Raw genomic sequence first — 24,934 nt, 5'->3', positions numbered from 1 at the left:
CCCTGAATTTTTAGAAGGTCGTCTCACCAAACACTGCTAGTACAAGGGGTCATTTATTTAAAATGTGATATATCTCTGTCCTTAATTCAAGCCCGACATGGCCAGGTGGTTAAGGCGCTCGACTCGTAATCAGTGGGTTCGAATCCCGTCACACCAAACATGCTCGCCCTTTCAGCCGTGGGGCATTATAATGTTAAGATCAATTTCACTATTCGTTGATAAAAGAGTAGCTCAACAGTTGGCGGTGGGTGGTGATGACTAGCTGCCTTACCTCTAGTCATACACTGCTAGCGCAGATAGCCCTCGTGTAGCTTTGCGCGAAATTTAAAATTAAACTGTCCTTAATTCAGTTAGAATGAAGTAACGCCCAGTATCTATTCCCTTTACTTTAATAAGAATTTTGTAATATTCATAGTTTCGTATATGACCTATAGAGTGTTAATATTTTTATGTTAATTTGATCCCAATTTTGCAACATATAATTCTCTATCATTAATTTAAATAATAGTTTGGTGAATAAACTACATTATAGCATTCCAGAACGAGACACTGGGTTCATAATTATTGGAATTTAGCCAGCAAAAAATGCGCAATTTAGCGCCGTCTCCGTCATTATCCGCTTGGTAATCATGACGAACAGGAAACAACTGTCCAGCGATTTAAAAAAACGAATTATTGTAAAATACAAGTCTCGTGTGTCTCTTTCCGGTATTGATATACAACTTAATGTGTCGAAATCTACTGTTCAAAGCATAATTGCCAAGTTTAAGCTTACAGGACCAACTGCTAACCTCCCTCGTTCCGGACGCCCACCAAATTCCAGAGAGAACCAAGAGGAAGGTTCTCAGAGACGTTAGTAGGAACTCTCGTTTAACACGTAATGACATACAGAAACTGGTAAGGGAAACTGGGGTTGAAGTAAGCACCTCTACAGTTACGAACATGTTACATACAGTCTTCTGGGCTCAAAGCATGCCGTCCTCGTAGAACTCCATATTTAAAGTATTTCATTTAGAAGCACGATTGAGGTATGCAAGAAAGCATGCAGATAGACCCTTTACCTACTGGAAGAGTATTCTTTGGTCAGGCGAGACTAAAATCGAGCTTTTCGGCCACAATGATGTTTGCAATATTTTCCATAAGAAGGGGGAACGAAATCTTCCAAAGAACACCGTCCCAACAGTTAAACACGGAGGTGGCTCGATCATGCTATGGGGTTCCTTCAGCTCTTCTGGTGTAGGCAGCCTTCATCGTGTCAACGGAATCATGAAAAAAGAAGAGTACGTTGATATGTTAGGCACTTATATCAAGAATGATGCTCGGAATTTGCGGCTTGGACGTTGTTGGATCTTCCAGCACGACAAAGACCCTAAGCACACATCGAAATATGTGCAATCCTGGTTGCAGAGGAACCATATAAGCGTTCTGGAGTGGCCATCGCAATTACCCGATCTCAACCCAATTGAAAACGTTTGGCATGAGTTGAAGACCAGGGTTCATCAGCAAGAGTTGGAGGCCTTCTGTAAAGAAGAATGGAAGAAAATACCAGTCGAGTACTGTCAAACGATCATGGAGGGCTATGAGGAGAGATTGCGCCAAGTAATTCACCTGAAAGGCTACACAACTGACCATTAAAGTAGACGCGCGAACACTTTCTGCCCCTCCCATGTTTTGATATTTGTTTATAAACAGTTTATTTGTCATTCAATTTACATAAAAATTTATGTAGATGTGTGATAGTATAATATTTATAATATACTGTACTTTCATTTTCCTAATCGTGATACTTTTTAAGTTATGAGGAAAAACTACTCATGACGCAGGGGTACGAACATTTTCTGTTGTAACTGTAACTTACAACTTTCTGTTGTAACTTCTCTTACGAAGTTAATTTGAGATGAGGTGTGCGAGCTTTTTTATAACAAAGCCACATTGGGCTATCTGCTGAGTCCACCGAGGGGAATCGAACCCCTGATTTTAACGTTATAAATCCGGAGAGGCAGAGTTGAGGTGGAGTTCAACCGTAGAAGTGTCTTGCTGGAGAAATGTTTATATATATAAGTCATCGAGTCTGACATTAATTTCATTTTTTTTTTTTTACAAAATGTCTACATAACACAGCCTTTCACGTCTGTAAATTGTACATTACATTATCATCGAAGAAGCCTTAACAGCTAATTTTAATTTAGATGCTACATTAATACACTTCACAGGGTTAAAGAAGATTAGGTTAATTAACGTAAAAAGAGAACTTGCATAGTCCAAAGAATCCGTTCTCTGTCGACAAGTGTCTGGTTCCTTTTTACACCAAGCCGAGAGCTTCACGCTGAAAGAAACAAATAAATAATACCTTTACTACAAACAATTTTGTTAGTTAATAAACAAACAGTACTTAAGAAGAAGAGTTCCAGTTGCTTAAATCAACATTTAAATTTAATGTTTTAAGTTTGAGTAAAGAAGTTTTTCACTGAATTAGGTTTCTTAAGGGTCAAGTAAGGCTAGGAAAGCAACACATGGGGCAGCTAGCCAAAGACTCCATACAGATGTTAGGTGAAAGAAATGCTGAGATACACCAAAACAGTGTTTTCACGTTTGGGTATTTTAATAAAAAACATTAACAACAAAAAGAAGGCTTAACACTCTGTAGAACCAGCTAATTTTCTCAGCAGATGTTGAGTGTGTTTTTTCCTTATGTAGAAATAGACTTATCAAGTGCTTACGGTTGCTGGGGCAAAAGGTAAGTGAAGGAAAAAAAAAGGTCAAATGGACTCTTTACGTTGATCGCCACAGATGTTTGATATTCGAGATAAATGTCAACAAATGTGTAACCTTGGTAAATAAACCCAACAAGACAAGCGAAGAAGACAAGCGTCCAAAAAATGTTTCTAATAGTTATGATGAAACAGTTCGCCATAGTTGGAGTTATTCGTATTCAAGCTGCAACGTTTGGTTTAAGCAGTTTTCATAAATAATAAGGGCTCCTAAGTTCTATTGGTTTACATGAAGTACAAGCCTTTAAGTAACGAATAAATGTAAGGAAAATTGCGCATGTATACTCTATATTGTCGTGAACAAAGACGAGCGAATATTATACAGTTTTCGTTCGATACATTCTGTTGACTTAACAAAACCGTTGATGTATCTTATGATATGTCAAACATAACTCACAAGCTACTCTCCCGCATATTATTCGTAGTTTAATCAGTTTGTATTCTTATACTAGTATTGAAAGAACCAAACACCCATGAAAACTATATCTATATTGTCTGTGAATACTATAACCTTACAAGTAATTATTAATACTTCTCTGTTAATCGATAAGACGTCTTTATAATAACATTTATTTACGTACGAATGTGAACTGTATAGCATTATTCATTGATCGGTAAGCGTAAACTTCATTAAGGTAATTAATGTGTTTAAAAATATAATGGATAACTGTATAATATGTTGTGCTTAATGGTGTAGAATACTTCTATGAATACACCAGTTGCCGTGTGTTATTTACTACAGAAACCAACGCACGAGGTACCCTATAGTCATTACTGGGACCAACACACGAGGTACCCTATACTGTAGTTACAGAAACCAACGCACAAAGTACCATATACTGTTGTTAAAGGAACCAGCACACGGGATACCCTATACTGTTTTTAAAAGAACCAGCTTTACTGTTATTACTGAGATCAATACACGAGTAGAATCATATACTGTTGTTTAAGGGTTGTTGTTTTTTAATTAAGCACAAAGCTACTCAATGGGCTATCTGTGCTCTGCCCACCACGGGTATCGAAACCCGGTTTTTAGCGTTGTAAGTCCGCAGACATACTGCTGAGCCACTGGAGGGCATGTCGTCTAAGGATAAATAAACATAGTTTAATTTAAAGCACAGTCAAAGAGAACCAGTATTTTTAATACACCCGCTGTAAACATAACTTTAGAAAAGAAAACTAATAAAATGGTTAGTAATCATTAAGAAGATTTATGCAATATCTATATTTGTTATAAGTTAATAAACAGACAAAACTGTAGAGCGAATTAAATTCTTATAAAACATTTAATTCCAGGTAAGGTAATCAATCAACTGTTAGAAAACCTTTCGAGAATACAGTCCTACAAAGCAAGAAATAATGAAAACGAATTAGACTTGTGTTATTACAAAACTGATATTAGACTCATGTCTAATTCTCACGTTTTTATAGATTATTGATAGTTTGTGCCTTTCAGAAACTAGAACAAAGAACGCATTTTGTAAACGGGGCGGGAATGATAAAAGAAGAAAGTAAGAGCACAAGTGTAACAAACAAAAGCCTCTCTTGTATCCGTTATAAAAAATGAAAATAAAAACGTTCGTTAAAAGAAAAGTACTTGTTTTGTTAACATCTTGACAGCAATGGCTGTCGTTTTGTAGGGCACTATGTAAGTTGTTTAAGTGTAACTTTCTGAGTTATATGTACTTCAGGCTTGTCAATATTTAGTTACTTAAACCTTACACCAAATGAACAACTTTTGGGTACTATAGTCTGTACAAGTTTTTATCTTCTTTAACAAAATTTTATTGTCCATTAATCTCGCCAGACCCGTAACACTATTTTATGTACATATCAATCGTTAGAATTATAGACAAAGGTTTTATTGTTCACGTGTTATCAAATAGATGTTTTATAGTTCATAATGAACTAGTATTGCAGTCTTTAGAAGTTTCTATAAGTTGGAGTTTCTAAAAATTTGACAAAACTTAAAACATCAATATTGTTTCTCCTTTGCTTAATAAAGGTCAAGGTGTGTCGTTATTAGCAGAAATCAAAGTGTGTCGTTATTAATAGATATCAAAGTGTATCGTTGTTAATAGAAATTAAAATGTATCGTTATTAATAGAGATCAAAGTGTATCGTTGTTAATAGAAATTAAAGTTTATTGTTATTAATAGATATCAAAGTGTATGGTTATTAATAAAGATTAAAGTGTGTCGTTATTAATAGATATTAAAGTGTATCGTTATTAATAAAGATCAGAGTGTATCGTTATTATAACATGTATAAAATTTGAGTGTATGTTTGCCCATATAAACAAATTAATACTGAGTAGTGTAAATAGAGAAAACTCGAAATATAAACTTTATATGTTATTTAAGAATGATACACTTTGATCTCTATTAATAACGACACACTTTGATTTGCATTAACAACGATACATTTTTTATCTTTACTAATAACGATGCACTTTTATATCTATTAATAACTACATGCTTTGATCTCCATTAAAACAATACACTTTTATTTCTATTAACAACGATACACTTTGATATCTGTTAATAACTACATGCTTTGATCTCCATTAAAACAACGCAGTTAATCTCTATTGACAACGACACACTTTGATCTCTATTAATAACGATACACTCTGATCTTTATTAATAACGATACACTTTAATATCTATTAATAACGACACACTTTAATCTTTATTAATAACCATACACTTTGATATCTATTAATAACAATAAACTTTAATTTATATTAACAACGATGCACTTTGATATCTATTAATAACGACACACTATGATTTCTGTTAATAACGACACACTTTGACCTTTATTAATAACTATACACTTTCATATCTATTAATAACGATAAACTTTAATTTCTATTAACAATGATACACTTTGACATCTAGTAACAACGATGCACTTTGATATCTATTAATAACGACACATTTTGATTTCTGTTAATAACGACACACCTTGACCTTTATTAATAATCATACACTTTCATATCTATTAACAACGATAAACTTTAATTTATATTAACAACGATACACTTTGATCTCTCTTAATAACGACACACTTTGATTTCTGTTAATAACGACACACTTTGATCTCTATCAAAAACAAAACACTTTGATCTCTTGATTTTTATTAATAATGTTGCACTTTGATCTCTTCTTAATAATGACACACTTGTGTATTTTCTCCATGTCTTGTCATATTAATTAGTTCAGTTTCTATAATTTACAATTTTGTTCGTTCTTAATCTACGAACGTGTTTTCTCTATATTATATTGTATTAAGAAGTCTAGTTTCCAAAATTTACAGTCTCTGTTCGTTATTCATCTAATTGTGTATTTTATCGGTGTCATAATGTATAAAGTCGAGTTTCCATAATTTACAGTTTCTATTCGTTCTTAATCTGAGTAATTATTTTCAAGCGTGTCCTGTTGAATTAAGTGTTCGACTTTTCATAATTTACACTTTTGTTCGTTCTTAATCAAAATGTGTATTTTCTCTGTGTACTATTGTATTAAATGTTAGAGTTTCAATAATTTACAGTTCCTATTTGTTCTTAATCTAAGTGTGTATTTTCTCTTTGTCGTGTTGTACTAAGTAGTAGAGTTTCCATAATTTACAGTTTCTATTCGTTCTTAATCTGAATGATTATTTTCAATGTGTAATGTTGTATTAAGTTTTCGACTTTCCATAATTTACAATTTCCCTTCGTTCTTAACCTAAGAGTGTATTTTCTCTGTGTCCTGTTGTATTAATTGGTCGAGTTTCCATAATTTATATTTTCTTTTCCTTCTTAATTTAAGTGTTTATTTTCTCTGTATCCTGTTATATTAAGTGCTCGACTTTCCTTAATTTACAGTTTCTGTTCGTTCCTAATCTAAGTGTGTATCTTATCGGTGTTCTGTTGTATTACATGGTGGAGTGTCCATAATTTACAGTTCCTGTTCGTTCCTAATCTAAGTGTGTATTTTCTCGGTGTGTTGTTGTATTAAGTGGTCGAGTTTCCATAATTTATAGTTTTATTCTTTCTTAATTTAAGTGTTTATTTTCTCTGTGTCCTGTTGTATTAAGTGGTCGATTTTCCATAATTTGCTGTTTCTATTCGTTCTTAATCTATGTGTGTATTTTCTCTGTGTCCTGTGTTATTAATGGTCGAATTTCCATAATTTAAAGTTCTTGTTAGTCCTTAATCTGAGTGTATGTTTTCTATTCGTTCTTAATCTGTCTCCGGATTTACAACGCTAAAATCAGGGGCTCGATTCCCCTTAGTGGGCTGAGCAGATAGCCCTATGTGGCTTTGCTATAAGAAAAACACACAAACACACACGTTCTTAATCTAAGTGCGTATTTTCTGTGGATCCTATTGTATTAAGTGGTCGAGTTTAGATAATTTACAAGTTTCTTTTCGTTCTTAATCTAAATTTGTATTTTTCCCTATCCTGTTGTATTAAGTTGTCGACTTTCACAATTTACACTTACTTTTCGTTCTTAATCTAAGTGTGGATTTTTTCCCTGTGGTGTTGTATTAAGTGGTCGAGTTTCCATTATTTACTGTTTCTGTTCGTTCTTAATTTAAGTGTGTATTTTCTCCGTATCCTCTTGTATCAAATGGTCGACCATCATAATTTACAGTTTCACTTCCTTCCTAATCTGTATATTTTGTCCGTATCCTGTTGTCTTAAGTGGGCGAGTTTCCGTAATTTACAGCTCCTGTTCGTTCTTAATCTAAGTATTTTCTCTGTGTCCTGTTGTATTAAGTGGTCGAGTTTCCATTATTTACTGTTTCTGTTCGTTCTTAATTTAAGTGTATATTTTCTCCGTATCCTCTTGTATCAAATGGTCGACCATCATAATTTACAGTTTCTCTTCCTTCCTAATCTGTATATTTTGTCCGTATCCTGTTTTATTAAGTGGTCGAGTTTCCATAATTTACATTTTCTGTTCGTTCTTGATTTAAGTGTGTATTTTCTCATTGTCCTGTTGTATTTAGAGGGCGAATTTCCATAACTTACGATTTCTTTTCGTTGTTAATCTAAGTGTGTATGTGCTCTGTGTCCTGTTGTATTAAGTGGTTGAGTTTCCACAATTTACATTTTGTGTTCGTTCTTAATCTAAGCGTGTATTTTATCTGTGTGCTTTTGTATTAAGTAGTCAACTTTCATAATGCAGTTTCTGTTCGTTCTTAATATAAATGTGTATTTTATCCATGTAGCTTTGTATTAAGTGTAAGTTGTACAGTTTAATACTTTTTATTTGATTCGTCCGTGTGTGTAATTTATTTAGAGGTTCAGATGTAGCGTTCCATACGATCCTGGTACGAAACTCTCCTTGTTCATAAAGTAAACTAACTTCCAGAAATATCCTCGAACAACTCAAGGTGTCACATCTATTCTTTACATTATGTATATGTTCCAGTTCTTATCATTTATTTTAAGAGTTCGATGTATAAGATTCTTGGCGCATCCGGGTGTGATCAAAAGGTAGCGTCTGCAAGGTCAGCCTTAAGAAGATATCTTTCTGCACAACAAGCTTTATTCGGAATGAGTCATCTCACGGGATTATGAAAACTTTTTAAACATTTTTGTCATGCAACCTGTTTGCGTGCGTGGGTTCAAGGTCACAGTAATTAAGTAGCAACTTCCCGGGTGAACGAACTGCACTTGAAAACTAGCAAGGCAAACACCAGTATATTTGTAACTATACCTTTCTATTGATGCTCTTACATGTGTGAAAATAATTTAAAATATAGAAGGCACGCAAGTGTTTCATTTGTTATATACAATTATATTTATATGTCTGATCCAAAATCCTTAAAACGTTTCATGTTATTATGTTACTTTCATTTTTGCTCCAAGCGTGTTATTTTAGTTTCATATTTTCAGTAGTAAGATTTTTATGTTATACTAAATTCAATACAAAGTACTCAAACTGCATAAAAACATAGAATTTATAAGACGTGACAAGGCAAAACCCAAGGTTTATTAATTTACTTATTTATGGATAAATTAGCTCTTGTCAAGCGATCTGAAATGCAAACGGTTCTTCATTTAGGCTGGTGTTTAAATGAGAATAGAAGAGGTTGTATATATATTTATAATTTACCACATTTTACTTAATTAATGTACATGGTTACCCTCACCACGAACAGCAAGGGTAGCCTGACATGATCATGGAATGACGGTACATACATCCCTAAACACTTATACAGTAGAGTTGTTTCCAGAGCATCTGGAGTTGCTGTTGGGATAAGATGACGCTCCTAAGAACACCTTGTCTTTCATGACGGAACTGACGTCTGGTCAGGCACACCACTTGATCAAAGAAATATGCTAAATGGTTCAACAGAGTATGAATATCGTGCTGAATCTGTCTTCATTTTTACTAAAAGTAAGGTTACGTCCAACACCTGCTACAGACTGAATTAAAACCACGTGTATAAAACTTAGTACCATAAGTAAAGTTACGTCTAATATCTACCGCAAACTGAATTAAAATCGTGTAAAAAAACGTAATATTGTTCCAACTACTGAATGTGCTCTCCACAGTGGGCAAGCTATTTTGTTACATGCTGTAGGTTGATTGAGATTCATCTGTTAAAAGGAATATCTCTCCGACTGTTATTTGCTTTTGAACGTACTCGTCACCATAGTGAACTGTGTTGTGAGAATAACGCACACGTTGGGGTGTATGGTGCAAAATTGAGCCTCGCGAAGCTTGTTTCTAGTCACCTGTACATTTATGTGACTGCGTACATCTAATTCAGTCTCAGAGCAGCTACTTGTATTTGTAATAATGGTCTGCTGTGTCCAGATGTGTGAGCAGCTGTCTATATTATACTAAAATTACTATGAGTCACTTTGGTGAGTAACAAACAAGTTTCTAATAGGTCCTCACCTTTCCACATGACTAAAATATCCAAATGCTTTGTTTAATATAATGATTAGCAAACTCCTAACTAAATTACTACAATAACAAAACATTTTAAATTGTTTATGATATTTCATGTAAGGCCTTTGAATATAAATACACAAACTTAAGCTTATGAATGATAGAATTCATATAGAATCTGACGTGTTTTATGGAATGAAGTTTTGATTAATAAATCGAAAACGACAGCAACAGTTTTTATTTCAAAATACAAATGGACAAACTTTCAGTAAAAATCAGTTATTTACTTACACTAATAATAAATAAATAAGTAACGTAATCAGTAAAAATCAGTTATTTACTTACACTAATAATAAATAAATAAGTAACATTAAACATTTTCAAAACTTTTTAGTCTCCAAAGAAAATTACCATAAATTGGTAGTTTTGAACCTTTGAAATGTATAAAAAGTATAGTATAAAAGTGAACAGGTAAAGAGATACGTGAGAAGCTCCATGAGTCAGTGAGTGTTCTAAAGGATGAAAACAACTGTTCCAGTCTGCGAGACAATCAGAAATTGATAGAGACATACTTTCTAAAGAATAAAAATACATCAACTGCATTTCTGTTGTATAGACAAGTTTTTTATTCTACTATAAGAGCTGATGTTATCTTTAGCACGCTGACAACATGTTAAATTTATTAGTTTAACGATTTTACCTATCCAGATATTAACGATAAACTCAAATTATCAACACTATTTTCATGTTTCTTTTTGGAAGACTGCACGTTTGTTGTTGTTTTTTTCACATCAGTTTTGGTGACAAAAAGATCTTTCACTTGGTTTTTCTAAATTTAATTGAAAAGGTAGTTTTGTCGTGAATAGAATAAGGTGAAATGTTTGTGTACCTATAGTTCAACACAGGGTCGCATTTGTATGTTTGTGTACCTATAGTTCAACACAGGGTCGCATTTGTATGTTTGTGTATTAATAGTTCAACACAAGGTTGTACAATTGGCTATTTGTGTTGTTCTAAATGCTGGGGTTTAACTTAGAGTTTTATCATCATAAGCTATCGAGCTTACTGCTGAGTTATTCCAAACCTCATATGTATTATCAATAAGTAGGAATGGTTATTCCAAACCACATGTGTTATAATTAGGTAGGAATGATTATTTCAACCACAGATGTGTTATAATTAGGTAGGAATGATTATTTCAACCACAGATGTGTTATAATTAGGTAGGAATGATTATTTCAACCACAGATGTGTTATAATTAGGTAGGAATGATTATTTCGACCACAGATGTGTTATAATTAGGTAGGAATGATAATTTCAACCACAGATGTGTTATAATTAGGTAGGAATGATTATTTCAACCACAGATGTGTTATAATTAGGTAGGAATGATTATTTCAACCACAGATGTGTTATCACAAGAGAGAAGCAATTTTTTGCCACAAAAACTCCAACAACAACAATTTTTACAGACAAACTAAAGATCTCAATTTGCAGCTAGTTTTAGTTTCTTTTGTTTGACAGATTTGTTATTAGATCGTACACAGAAGGCAGAAGGATTAAATCGACGGGAGAAGTAGTTTAAATCTTTTGGATAAAAATTAAAAGCTTATTCGAGCACTAAGTTTAGTTAGAATTTATGGAAATTTGAATTGCGTTGTTTAAATGGGAAGTTAATTACATGTGAAATAATCAAAAGTAAACATAAATGTTTGATCCACTGGTTCTGCTTATGAAAAATGTGATTCTAAAGTAACTTTTACGGCTACTTATTAAGTTTCTTCACTTGTGTTTACAAGAAACATGATTATAATTATTATGTTTGTTCAGCTAACGGTCTAGCTTTACTGTGTTCTAAAGAAATATAAATAAAATTATTAATTTTATAAATTAATCACAACAATAAACAAGTTAAAGGAAAACTTCCGGAAATGGAGTTTTAAAAGGCAACTTTATTATTTCGTTGTGAAAAATTAAATAGCTTCAAGAAATCTTTCACTGATGAGTGAATATAAAAAAAAATATTCGTTTTTTAATTTCGAGGGCTATCTGCGCTAACTTCCCTAATTTAGCAGGGTAAGACTAGAGGGAAGGCAGCTAGTCATCACCACCCACTGCCAACTCTTAGGACTACTCTTTTACCAACGAATGGCGGGATTGATCGTCACAATATAACGCCCCCACGGCTGAAAGAGGGGGCATGTTTGATGTAACGAGGATTCGAACCCGCGACACTCAGATTACGAGTCGAGTGCCTTAATCACCAAGCCATGCCAGGCCTGAATATAAAAGAAACAACAATAACAAACATTTAGTTAACTTCTCTTAGTTCCTATCCTACTTTGAGATAAATAAGGTTCCATAATAATCACTGGGAACATTTATAAACTGTACAAATAGGAATTTGTTTCGATAGACAAAAATAAACGAAAACCTACCTGTATCTCAGACAATAAAGATGAAAGATTGTGTCGTCAAAACATGCACGGAAGTTGTGTATAACGTAAGGAAAATCCGGTTTGAGAGTTCCTAGAATTCAGTGTTGCGTTTCCATTGCTTTTTATTCGTAGGATGAATGGTTTAACTGGAGCTAAAATTAATCAATGAGAAAACAATAATAATGTATAAGTGTATGACCATAAACCATAAAATAATAATGTACGAGTGTATGAACACAAACCATAAAATAATAATGTACGAGTGTATGAGCACAAACCATAAAATAATAATGTACGAGTGTATGAGCATAAACCATAAAATAATAATGTACGAGTGTATGAGCATAAACCATAAAATAATAATGTACGAGTGTATGACCACAAACCATAAATTAATAATGTACGAGTGTATGAGCATAAACCATAAAATAATAATGTACGAGTGTATGAGCACAAACCATAAAATAATAATGTACGAGTGTATGAGCACAAACCATAAAATAATAATGTACGAGTGTATGAGCATAAACCATAAAATAATAATGTACGAGTGTATGACCACAAACCATAAAATAATAATGTACCAGTGTATGAGCATAAACCATAAAATAATAATGTACGAGTGTATGACCACAAACCATAAATTAATAATGTACGAGTGTATGAGCATAAACCATAAAATAATAATGTACAAGTGTATGAGCATAAACCATAAAATAATGTGTATGACCACAAACCATAAAATAATGTGTATGAGCACAAACCATAAAATAATAATGTACGAGTGTATGAGCACAAACCATAAAATAATAATTTATGAGTGTATGAACAGAAACCATAATAATGTACGAGTGTATGAACACAAACCATAAAACAATAATGTACGAGTGTATGAGCACAAACCATAAAATAATAATTTATGAGTGTATGAACAGAAACCATAATAATGTACGAGTGTATGAACACAAACCATAAAATAATAATGTACGAGTGTATGAGCACAAATCATAAAATAATAATGTACGAGTGTATGAGCACAAACCATAAAATAATAATTTATGAGTGTATGAACAGAAACCATAATAATGTACGAGTGTATGAACACAAACCATAAAACAATAATGTACGAGTGTATGAGCACAAACCATAAAATAATAATTTATGAGTGTATGAACAGAAACCATAATAATGTACGAGTGTATGAACACAAACCATAAAATAATAATGTACGAGTGTATGAGCACAAATCATAAAATAATAATGTACGAGTGTATGAGCACAAACCATAAAATAATGAGACCTATTTATCGATCAACTGGACATATTTCATTTTTAAAATAATAACTGTTTGCGTAATAATTTGTTAATTTCGCAAATTAATGGACAGAAATACAAGCACAAACAATGTAAACTATATATCTATTGATAAACTGGCTAGATCTCAACAACTCGTTATTTAAGTTTTTAATAGTGAACTGTTAGTTGTTGGATTATTTAAGAATGACAATATCTAAGGAATTATAATTTAAACAAAATTAATGAACATATTTAGGCAATGAGAACATTCACACTTAATAAACTGTTTTGTTTATTGTTAAGCCAAAGCTAATTGTGCACTGGCCACCAGGGGTATCTGAACTTGCTATAAGCCACTATGCCTCCTAGAGGCAAATGTAATAACACTCTGAAAGCATAAAACTTCAAGTACTAATACTTTAAACCCCAGTGGCACAGCGGCATGCCCGCAGACTCCCGACGATAGAAACCAGGTTTCGGTACCCGTGATGGGCAGAGCACAGAGAGCCCATTTTGTAGCTTTGTGCTCGACTTCAAACAACTTTTATATATATAACATTTCCTTTTCAAAAGTGAATAACCACCTGGGAAATGAGAATTTTCCGAAGTGAAAGGGTTGATTATTTCGTTACGTCTTTAGACTTCTGTTTAAGGGTTGATTATTTTGTTACGTGTTTTGATTTTTATTTAAGGGTTGATTCTTCAGGTACGTTTCTATATTTCTATTTACGGGTTGATTATTTTGTTACGTGTTTCTGTTTATAGATTCATTCTTCAGCTACTTTTCTATATTTCTGTTTAAGGGTTGGTTATTTTGTTACGTGTTTATATTTATGTTTAAGGGTTAATTCTTCAGCTAGGTTTCTTTGTTTTTATTTAATGGTTAATTAATATGTTAGATGGATTTAACTCCGTGATTCTGCTTAATGGCGGATTATTCAGAACTCTATTCTCACCTGCTTTCAACTTACACTTCCCCAAAACTTTCAAGTTTACAAGGTGTGGCATTAACGCAAACATTTCGAAACTGACACCACTTAAATAAATGCGCAGGAAATTCACCTTATGTAAATTTCATAACTGAAAAGTGCAGCAATGGAGGGGGATAGTTTGTTAGATAAGGAACGGTGTAGCCCAGAATCCCCAATTTTGACTTCTGAAAATCATTCCATAAATGATTTATAATGTATCCTTACAGATAATAGTGTTCTTGCTTAATAGTCTTGTGCCACAAAAGCGGTCTTCTCCAACTACGAGACCAGTGGTCGAGCCTTGAGAGATCTCAATAAAATCGTCGTCATTACACTGTTGTCCTTCTGCACCTCCATTAAACGGGCTGCCCCATGAGAAGCTGTCTGGCGGGTATGTCTCCCACTTGATAGAGCAAAAGTTTTCTTCTACACGAATACAGACGGAATATCGCAGGTTGCTCAAGTATCGCACGTTCCCTTTAGTTGGCGACCCCCAGTTGAAACTCCGTACTAGTTCACTAGGGCTGCGGTAGTACTGTAAACAGCCGGTAGGTGCTGTGGGAAGTAAACCAACCATAATCTCCTCTTATATCTAGCAATGTACTGTTATATTCATTTTGAGATGGGAATAACAGATTGCACTACAAGTAATTACTTATCCTAATTACTTTAATTTAGAAGTACATACATTTCTAATTAGGTTTACAAAAATTAACATAGTTTTTAAATCGTGTTTTTTTGTATATCTATATTAACTGTAAGTAGAACAAAACACGTTAATCTTATTTAATATATCTATGTGTAAATAAAGGATATTTTTTTCCGTGGTACCCTTCAATATATTGGCCGTAGTACTAATGTTTTCAGGTATTTGTTGTTCGAAATATTTATGCTCATTAAATTTTTCCCCTTTGTGGTTTTGAATAAATGTATAGTACTGAAGTTTCTACAAACATTGGTTTGAGTGTATTAATCATACGTTTAAGTGACTGTATCAGGGTTAAACTTAACTGTTTTATCATAGTTAATTTACACATATAAGTTTAATCGTCTGTAGCCTCATAAGTAAATATAACAGATTTTATTTGATTCATGTTTTACATGAAGGTTTAGGTTTCTACATAGAGATAATGAAATTCGTATTAATCACACTTGCTTGTCTCTGTATTTTAAGATATGTTTCAGGTGAACCATATTTATACTCGCTATAATTATTTGCTTCCAATTTTTTAGTCATTAACACAAATATATTTCATGTATCGATATGAACCATATATGTTAATCATGTTTATTTACTATAGATTTTCATTTATGAATACTAATATTTTTATACCTAGAACGAACCATATTCCTATCAGTGTAGAGAAACTAAATTTATTTTATTGTTTCTAGGCTTAAATATATCTAAATACATGCTATGTACCTATATGCAGGTTCGAGCCTTAGTTCAACTAAGAATTTTAATTTTAACCCAATGATATTTCTTCCAGTTTTGTAAACGAAGTGTTAAATACAGGACGTTTAACTTTCCAACACTGGATATTGTTTGGGGAGACAAGAGATCCCAACAAGATCCGGGTAAGTTTACAGATAGCAAATCAAAAACCCTTGCCTGGGTCCAAGAGGCTCTTCCTAGGTTGATTGTTTTTACACCTGTTAACATCATGCCAGCTTTATATACACCTATACCAAGGTTGTTTTATATATACACTGCAGGAGCGTTGGAGAGAGAGGGCACAACGAAGACTTACATTGCATAGTCCTTCCTAATTCATCTGGGGGCTTACACTAGGGCATAAGTTGAGTCCATCTGACTAGAAATATCTTGAAGAAACCGTCATACCCCCTTTCCCCAGTGTCGCCCCTACATCAGTAATACTAGTCTCTTTAAAACCTAATAATCCATTATACACAGTTTATTATATTGATTGAATATCACAGAATATAAAACTACTTATTGTTTTTACCCATATCCAAACTTTGGCATTTTATCTTGCTAATCTTTATCTTCCATCTTCTTGTCATTTTATTACCGTTGCTAACAACACTCAGAACCACTGGATTTCCCGATTCTCTTCCCATGTCAATGTACACTGTTTAGAAAATCCACATTAGTCTGAATACAATTACTTCATGTATCAATACTTACATTAGTTCGTTTTTTCTCTCGCTATTCAATGAAATCGTTTGGTTAAGGGCTATCGATATTTTGTTACACGAAACTGTTTTGCACCAAAGAAATCTGAGGTAAAGTTAGGATAAAATACACATGAGAAACAAGTTTATTAATGGATTAGTTATGAATAAAAAGATTTTAATTTGGCAAGTTTGGAGTACATTGCATTAACCGTTATAAGATTTGTATATGTTGATTTTGATGAAAAAATTTAATTTCATAAGTACTGAAAAAGTTATAAACAAATAAAAATACGTTAAATTATTTGCTGCACAACAACAGTCACATATGTAATTAAATCTTCCTCTTACCAAAATATACTCTTGAAGCCTGACTGCAAAACCGTAGTTACACAGCATGCCCACGTTGGTAATCCAGATGTTATAATTAGAGTTGTACTGAGAAATGAACAGATGTACTCTCTATCAAGATATAACATGAATGTCCCAGTATAACAAGTGAGATGAATAAAATAGTAAACGTTTATCTGAGAGAGGCTAAGAAATGTAGGATAAGGTAGACATTTGTCTGTCGAAAGCTGATGAGTGTAGGATATATTATAAATGTGTCTGGAAGAATATTGGATAGAGAATAGTTCTGTGTGTGAAAAGCCAAGAAACTTAGAATAGAGCAGAAATATATCTATAGACCAGAAAAATTGGGCTAGAATAGTTTAATTTGTAGAGGCTAATGGATTTAGCCTGCAGTGAATTTGGTTTAGTGGAATACAGTTTGACACGTACTAAGAATGAAAACTTTCACTTGAAATGACATCATCCACAACAAATATATGGAAACGTCTAAGAACAAAACAGGATTGGGATTCCACTGTACTTACTGTGTTGTCCACTATTATCTCCACATAATATCATAGTTCTTTCTCCAACTGTGGATCTAACCATGAACGAGTCTGTTGTACACTGACCATTTTTGTCTGGCTGGGCGAGGTGGAAATCAATCAAATCTAATCGTAGTTGACAAATGTCTTTATTTTTTTCAACGGTCACTTGACAGGTGTTGGTTCCGTTTTCACCATGAAACGGGTAGTTTGGGTTCACAAATATAGTCTCGTTCTTAGACGTAGACCCACCACACGTAAATTTTTCTATAAAAGTTGAAACCATGACGTAAAAAACACAGAAACAAACAAACAGTTGGATTAGTTGAAACCATGACGTAACTTACATGACAACAACAACAAAAAAAAAAACAGTTGGATGAGTTGAAACCATGATACAGAGATGAAAACAAAGAAACATTTAAATTACTTGAAACCATGACGTATATAAAAATGTAAAAACAAAGAAACAGTTGTCTCTTTCTAACTATAAAACATCACGTGTTTCAAATCTCGGTTAAAATCTGTTGTTGCTCTTGCTTTAAACTTTGGTAAAAGGTTCGTACAATAAAGAAAACTGAACTTTATTTATTTTAAGTTATTTGATGAAGGAAGAATAAAACAATCTAATACAATCTCCAATATGGTTGTTCATCTTTGATCCTATAGCATTTAGCATGAATTAATGATGGAACACTATTTGTTTGTTTCTTTAGAATTTCGCGCAAAACTACTCGAGGGCTATCTGCGCTAGCCGTTCCTAATTTAGCAGTGTAATACATGAGGGAAGGCAGCTAGTCATCACCACCCACCGCCAATTCTTGGGCTACTCTTTTACCAACGAATAGTAGATTGACCGCGACATAATAACGCCCCCACAGCTGCAAGGGCGAGCATGTTTGGTGCGATCGGGATGCGAACCCGTGGCCCTCAGATTACGAGTCGCACGCCTTAACCCACCTGGCCATGTCTGGCCGATTCCAGAGAAAGCAAGAAAGCGCTACTGTTAACTTTATAACAACTTGATCTTAAAAGAACCATTTCGCAATACTTTACGATATTTCTCACTTCACTCTCTTGGCCCGGTATGGCCAGGTAGGTTAAGGCGTTCGACTAGTAATCTGAAGGCCGCGGGGTCGAATCCCCGTCGCACCAAACATGCTCGCCCTTTTAGCCGTGGGAGTGTCATAATGTGACGGTCAATCCCACTGTTTGTTGGTAAAAGAGTAGCCCAAGGTTTGGCGGTGGGTGGTGACGACTAGTTGCCTTCCCTCTAGTCTTACACTGCTAAATTAGGGACGGCTAAAAACTGACAAGTAACGTGATAAAGATGTGATAAAAATATTTCCTTCAGTTGTTTTTCAATATTTATTTGGAAGGTTTAAACTGAAAATACACTCACCTAGACAACAGACACCATATCCATTAGCACAGCCTCCAATATTCGCGCCTCGTTTACTGTTGCAGTCTTTTGAAAAGAGGCACACGCCCTCCAAATTGTTGGTTCCTATACACTCTGTGTTCTGATAGCGAACTATGTTTATATATTCCGCTGAAAGTCATAAACATAAATACAAATTATTCACATATATACACTTCAAGTTGTAATGTTCCTTAAATAAGTTGTTTAGCTGTAAACTGAAGGGTTTCTTTGGAGACTTAAATTTCATTTCTAGAATGAATGACGGAAAAAACACAAAATACCAATAACCGTTAACTGCAGAAATATAAAACAGATTCGGGCAACTACGTTCTTTTTCAGGTCTGACAAAAACGTCCTTCAGGTGATAAAATGGTTTGCGTCTGGAGGTCTAACAGAAACGTTCTTCTAGTGATGAAATTGTTCACTTCTAGATGTCTAACAGGAACGTCTTTCAGGTGATAAAATGGTTTTCGCCTGGTGGTCTGACAGAAAAGTCCTTCCGGTGATAAAATGTTTTACTTCTGGAAGTCTAACAAAAACGTCCTTTCGGTAATAAAATGTTTTACTTCTGGAAGTCTAACAGAAACGTCCTTCCGGTAATAAAATATTGTACTTCTAGAGATCTGACAGAAACGTCCTTCAGGTGATAAAATAGTTTGCGTCTGGAGGTCTAACAGAAACGTCCTTCAGGTGATAAAATGGTTTACTTCTAGATGTCTGACAGAAACGTCCTTCAGGTGACAAAATGGTTTTCGCCTGGTGGTCTGACAGAAAAGTCCTTCCGGTGATAAAATGTTTTACTTCTGGAAGTCTAACAAAAACGTCCTTTCGGTAATAAAATGTTTTACTTCTGGAAGTCTAACAGAAACGTCCTTCCGGTAATAAAATATTGTACTTCTAGAGGTCTAACAGAAACGTCCTTCAGGTGATAAAATGGTTTACTTCTAGATGTCTGACAGAAACGTCCTTCAGGTGACAAAATGGTTTGTTTCTAGATGTCTTACAGGAACGTCATTCAGGTGATAAAATGGTTTACTTCTGGAGGTATGTATGCTGTTTGTAAATGAGGTAGTTCAAACTTACCTTCATGCTTATAAACAAAGTCGTTCATAGGAAAGGTTGGCATATGATTAGCAACTTTAGTTAAAGAATGTTTCAGAACTACAATTCAGGTAGATAAGAAGGCTAAAGAAAGGTTGCACATTTAGAAAACAGTAAAGAAAAATTCCAGATAAAATAACAACTGAAAACAGTTTATTGATTTCTCAACTTTTGAGTAGTCGCTTCAGTGACGAGTTACAGCTTATCTGAAAGTGTCTTGTAACGTAAATGTTTTGTGTGTGTTTTCTTAGAGCAAAGCCACATCTTGATACCTGCTGAGTCAACCAAGAGGAATTGAACCCTGATTTTAGCGTTGTAAATCCGTAGAGTTACCGCTGTATTAGCGGGGGACTTTATAACGTAAGACAGGCCTACTTAATTAGTTACTAGAATTTCTGGCAAATTTAGCTGTTCCTAAGTTAGAAGAGATGGACGATGAACATCATCCAACACCTACTCTTACACTACTCTTTACCCACCGAAATATTACATAAAACTTTATTTAAATGTATAGAACATTCAAGATTAAAACACATCACACTTTATTTTAAACCAGCGAAATGTTTCCACCTGTATCTCAGAACGGCTGGTAGGGGTATTAACACTTTTATTGATAGGCGGAGAACAACGTTTTGACCTTTCTAGGTTCTTTTTAGGTTAACAAAGAGAGTTTGCAACTGACATTTGCCGGACACGTCTTAGGGACGAGAGTATGAACGGGTACGGGATTATAGGGGACGTTGCAGTTGCATGTTAGGTTATTAATTAGTACAGGTATAAAGGTGTTCCTTTACATTGGTTTAAGTTTGGTTTAAGTTGCTCTATAAGAAGAGCTTCTTTGATTTTGCGTTTGTTTGTATTTGTTTCAAGCTGTACCTTCTTTGAGTCACCCGCTGGTACAGCCGTAAGTCTTCAGATCTACAATGCTAAAAGCAGGGGTTTGATTCTTCTCAGTGAACTCAGCAGATATCCCACTATAGCTTTGCTGTAATAGAATACACCCACACGCCTTCTTCAAAGATTCATGTCCAATTCTAGATACTTCTCAAAAATTATTTAATCATCAATGTTTTGAATAAACAAGAGAAGCTTTCAGCTCGTCAAATCTAATAACTTGAAAAATAATATTTACGAAAAATAATATTTACTGACATTAACATTTAATAAATAATTAGAAGCAGAAATAGCACACATTATATTAATGCCAATTACTTCAGTTTTATTTAACAAGTTTACGCTACCTCAATTTGAAGTTCATCCATTTTACAAAATTAAACCATTTAAATAATATCTTTGAAAAGGGGTTAGTTTTCTAAGCTAAACAGGTTTATTATGAGCTTCGAAACAGAATTGTTATAAAAATTATCATAACAATAAACTGATACACCACAATTTATATGCATAAACAAAGTTTATTATGTTTACAAATCGTCGTTTGTCTATCTGCTATTACCGAAGCATAATGTCTTCCATACAAAAGCATAGATAAAACACCTTACAGGTATTTAAAAAAAAAGACTTGTTATATAATGTTAAAAATATATTATAACTATTATAATACTTCATATTAAACCATTTCATGGCTACGCTTAAGGTTACTGGTGTACAACGTTGCACATTTCATGACTAATTTTAAAAGTCGTAGTCACAAATCATGTCTACAGAGGCACATTGTGTAAGATTTTAAAGCTTTGTTATAAATTAACAGTAACTATTCAATAATAAAGATATTTAATATTAAGGTGAAATACTCTGACTGAATTTATAATAAATGTAGAAGGCTAAACATTTCAAGAGTCCATACATTTTTAGTTTAAAATAAACCAAGAACTTTAGTTGAAAGTTTGTTTTATAGAATATAATCATAAAAATACATAACACCTGATTCATACATATTTACTGATTTTCATGTAATATATGGGGCTAAACTACTTTCTGTTCGAGTACACTTAGGCTTAAGATTAGAAAAGTATCTGTGACAATAGCGATACAGTTTTAACATATAAGAACATTATATTATGGTTAAGATATCTTCATAATATTGAAGTTACCTAAACTGGAGGGGCCTTCCTGTGCTTGGGCTTGGATCAGTGTTACGGTAAGAAATACAAGACTTCCGTACTTCATCATCAAGTTTGGAAAAGTTTACAAAAGTAAACCAGTTGTCGTTGTTGATCTGAAAGAAAGACAGTCTGAAGTGGCTTTGCTATAAGAAAACACGCAAAAATGAATGAAAGATAATCGTTTTCGAAGTGAAATCTCTGAAAATTATAAGTTTTACACAAAACATGACACGATTTTTCAGTTTATAAAGCAAGTCTTTAACTAACGAAACTACGTGTTTGAATGTTTTTAGGATAAAATATATCCCTTAGCGGTAAATTCATTGATATTTGAACTCCGTGGCTTTTATAACTAGCTATGACAAACAAAACAATATAAAATATTGTACATATTTTTGTCATTTAATAATGAAGTTAAATATCATGAATTTCAGGAAAACTTTTTAGATATTTAGAACATTAATAACAGGCGCTACTAATATACTTATAACATAAAAACTTCTCAATTATGAGTTTTCTAATTTAATGCTAACGTACCAGGCCTCAGTTGTCTAAAGGTAGTGTAGACAATAAGGAGAAGCTTATTTCTCACCAGTAATTTTGTAAATGGGAGAATCTGTGTATTCCGGAAATTACTGTTCGCTAAGCTCTTTATAGGATATCTGTAACCTTTAACTCTCCCCCCTCTCAATGAACTTGAAGCTAGCGAGCACCGCCTTCCAGGTAGTTGCTAAAGGCGCGGTCAACGTTCGGTGTTTACAAAAAAATTCTAGCCTCGCGGTCACGTATTGACCTAGCCGTCTTGTTTTCTACATGTGGTTTCCTCTACATCACTATACTAAGTTAATAAATGGCCGATAACACACAGAGTCGAATGTCCCAAGTATTGAAAATCAAATACAAATATATCTTGAGGTAAAAATCGAAAAAAGTCTTAGTTAGATAGGTGGACTCCAACAATTTTCAGTGAACGCATCGTATGAAAAGGTATAACTAAACAACACGGTCTGTCAATGAGATTTCTTCTAAAATATAAAGATAAGTAATTTCAGTTATACAAAATACCTTGTAATTGTTTGTTTGTTTTTAATTTGGCGCAAAGCTACACGAGGGTTAACTGCGCTAGCCGTCCCTAATTTAGCAGTGTAAGACTAGAGGGAAGGCAGCTAGTCATCACCACCTACCGCCAACTCTTGGGCTAATCTTTTACTAACAAATAGTGGAATTGACTGCACATTATAACGCTCCAAGGCTAAAAGGGCGAGCATGTTTGATGTGATGGAGATTCGAACCCGCGACCCTCAGATTACGAGTCGAGCGCCCTAATCACCTGGCCATACGAAGCATCTGTTTTAGTAGAAGTTATATCTGTTGATCCACTACTATTGCGATTTTAGAACAAAAAAAAAAAGTGGTATGTTTAATGTTTAATGCACAAAGCAAGTTAACTGAGATGTAATTATATTAATGGTAATACAGAATTTTCAGAAATAAAATAGTGTGACGTTTTCTGCAAGAAATGCATTTTCTCTTTTATTGTGAAAAATTTCAAACTTAAAGGTTGATTTAGATACGAAAAACATTGATTTAAATGTTGTATAGATGTATTCTGATCGTTTGTATATATTGCCATCTAGTGGTGTAATATGTATTAATCTTTTCGTTTTTATATCATATAAGAGAAATACTTAATGTGACGTAGATGGACTTCATTTATGGCCCGGCATGGCCAAGCGTATTAAGGGGTTCGACTCGTAATCCGAGGGGCGCGGGTTCGAATCCTGGTCACACCAAACATGCTCGCACTTTTAGCGGTGGGGTCTTATAATGTGATAGTCAATCCCACTATTCGTTGATAAAAGAGTAGCCCACAAGTTAGTGGTGAGTGATGATGATTAGCTGCCTTCCCTCTAATCTTACACTGTTAAATTAGGGATGGCTAGCGTAGATAGTCCTCGAGTAGTTTTGCGAGAAATTCAAAACAAACACCCTTCTTTTGTAGTTTTTTTTCTTGCAGTTTTTAATAAGCTGATAGCTTTTTCATCAATACTAACAGCTGCATTAAAACCAAAAATAAAATAATATTTTCTCAATAAAATGTTTCATTAATAGATATTTTAAAAATGTATTCTAACGATGGCTAGTATGGGTATTAAAGATTGAATTAAAATTAAGTTCAAAACAACGTTTCGTCCTTCTTAGGTCATCTTCGGATTAGCCTGTACTTTATTTTAATTAAACCATTAATACCCATACCAGCCCTCTTTAGAATCAATTTTTAATTCAAGGACGTTTCTCCTCATTATAATAAATATTTTGAAAAATAACATTCATTAAAGCGATTAGACTACTTCTATTACACTGGGGAACACTCATTTTGTTGCATTTAAAAAAAGACCTTTCTATAGTCAATTTGAGTGTGTTGATTTCAAATCTGAAGGCGGTTTTTGTCTGCAAGCTACAGATTTTATGCAATTTGACATTTTTATTTATTTTTTAATTTTTCGTTGTTATAGGAACTTATAGGAATAGCTTATCAATTTGTTTGTGTATTTTATTCAGGTAGGAATTTGCGTTTGTAACTTTTGCGTTTGTACACTTCATCTGGACAATCTCGTTTAATGCTCCAGCAGTAGTCAGCCATCATACTTTTGTCCCAGCGCCCTTGGTAGCGTTCTTCCATGACCTTTAGGTCTTGGTGGAATCGTTCTCCTTGTTCGTTACTCACAGCCCCCAGGTTGTCAGGGAACTTATCAAGGTGGCTGTTCAAAAAATGAAGCTTGATGCTCATGTTGCACCCGAGATCACGAAAAGCAAGGAGCATTCTGTTCACAAGTTCACTGTAGTTCTCCGCCTTATTGTTTCCAAGGAAGTTCTGAACGACTGCCACAAAGGATAACCATGCTGCCTTTTCTAAAGCGGTCATCTTAGCAACAAACTGATCATCATGAATTAG

General features: G+C 33.8%; 1 protein-coding gene across 1 annotated transcript; it reads right to left on the bottom strand.

Moving 5' to 3' along the window:
- Positions 1–9,894: 9,894 nt before the first annotated feature.
- LOC143235834 (uncharacterized) lies at positions 9,895–22,643 on the bottom strand. Its single transcript, XM_076474065.1, has 8 exons — positions 22,516–22,643; positions 21,967–22,091; positions 18,794–18,943; positions 17,392–17,658; positions 16,345–16,470; positions 14,603–14,932; positions 12,111–12,262; positions 9,895–10,246 (listed from the first exon to the last, which is right to left on the bottom strand). Exons 2-7 carry the CDS (start codon positions 22,043–22,045, stop codon positions 12,147–12,149), a joined length of 1,068 nt encoding a protein of 355 aa, XP_076330180.1. The 5' UTR covers positions 22,046–22,091; positions 22,516–22,643; the 3' UTR covers positions 9,895–10,246; positions 12,111–12,146.
- Positions 22,644–24,934: the final 2,291 nt, after the last annotated feature.

Source organism: Tachypleus tridentatus, chromosome 2, assembly GCF_004210375.1.
Source record: "Tachypleus tridentatus isolate NWPU-2018 chromosome 2, ASM421037v1, whole genome shotgun sequence".
Classification (NCBI taxonomy): Eukaryota; Metazoa; Arthropoda; class Merostomata; order Xiphosura; family Limulidae; genus Tachypleus; species Tachypleus tridentatus.
The sequence above is the reverse complement of the archived record's forward strand: the minus strand, read 5'-3'. Positions and strand labels throughout refer to the sequence as shown.

Excerpts from the sequence above, each read along its gene's own strand:
- LOC143235834 (XM_076474065.1), bottom strand. The coding sequence starts at position 22,045 with ATGATGAAGTACGGAAGTCTTGTATTTCTTACCGTAACACTGATCCAA. Across the intron at positions 18,944-21,966 it reads GGAAGGCCCCTCCAGTTTAG|CGGAATATATAAACATAGTT; the intron begins GTAACTTCAATA and ends TATGACTTTCAG. Across the intron at positions 16,471-17,391 it reads AGATAATAGTGGACAACACA|TGTACATTGACATGGGAAGA; the intron begins GTAAGTACAGTG and ends TTTTCTAAACAG.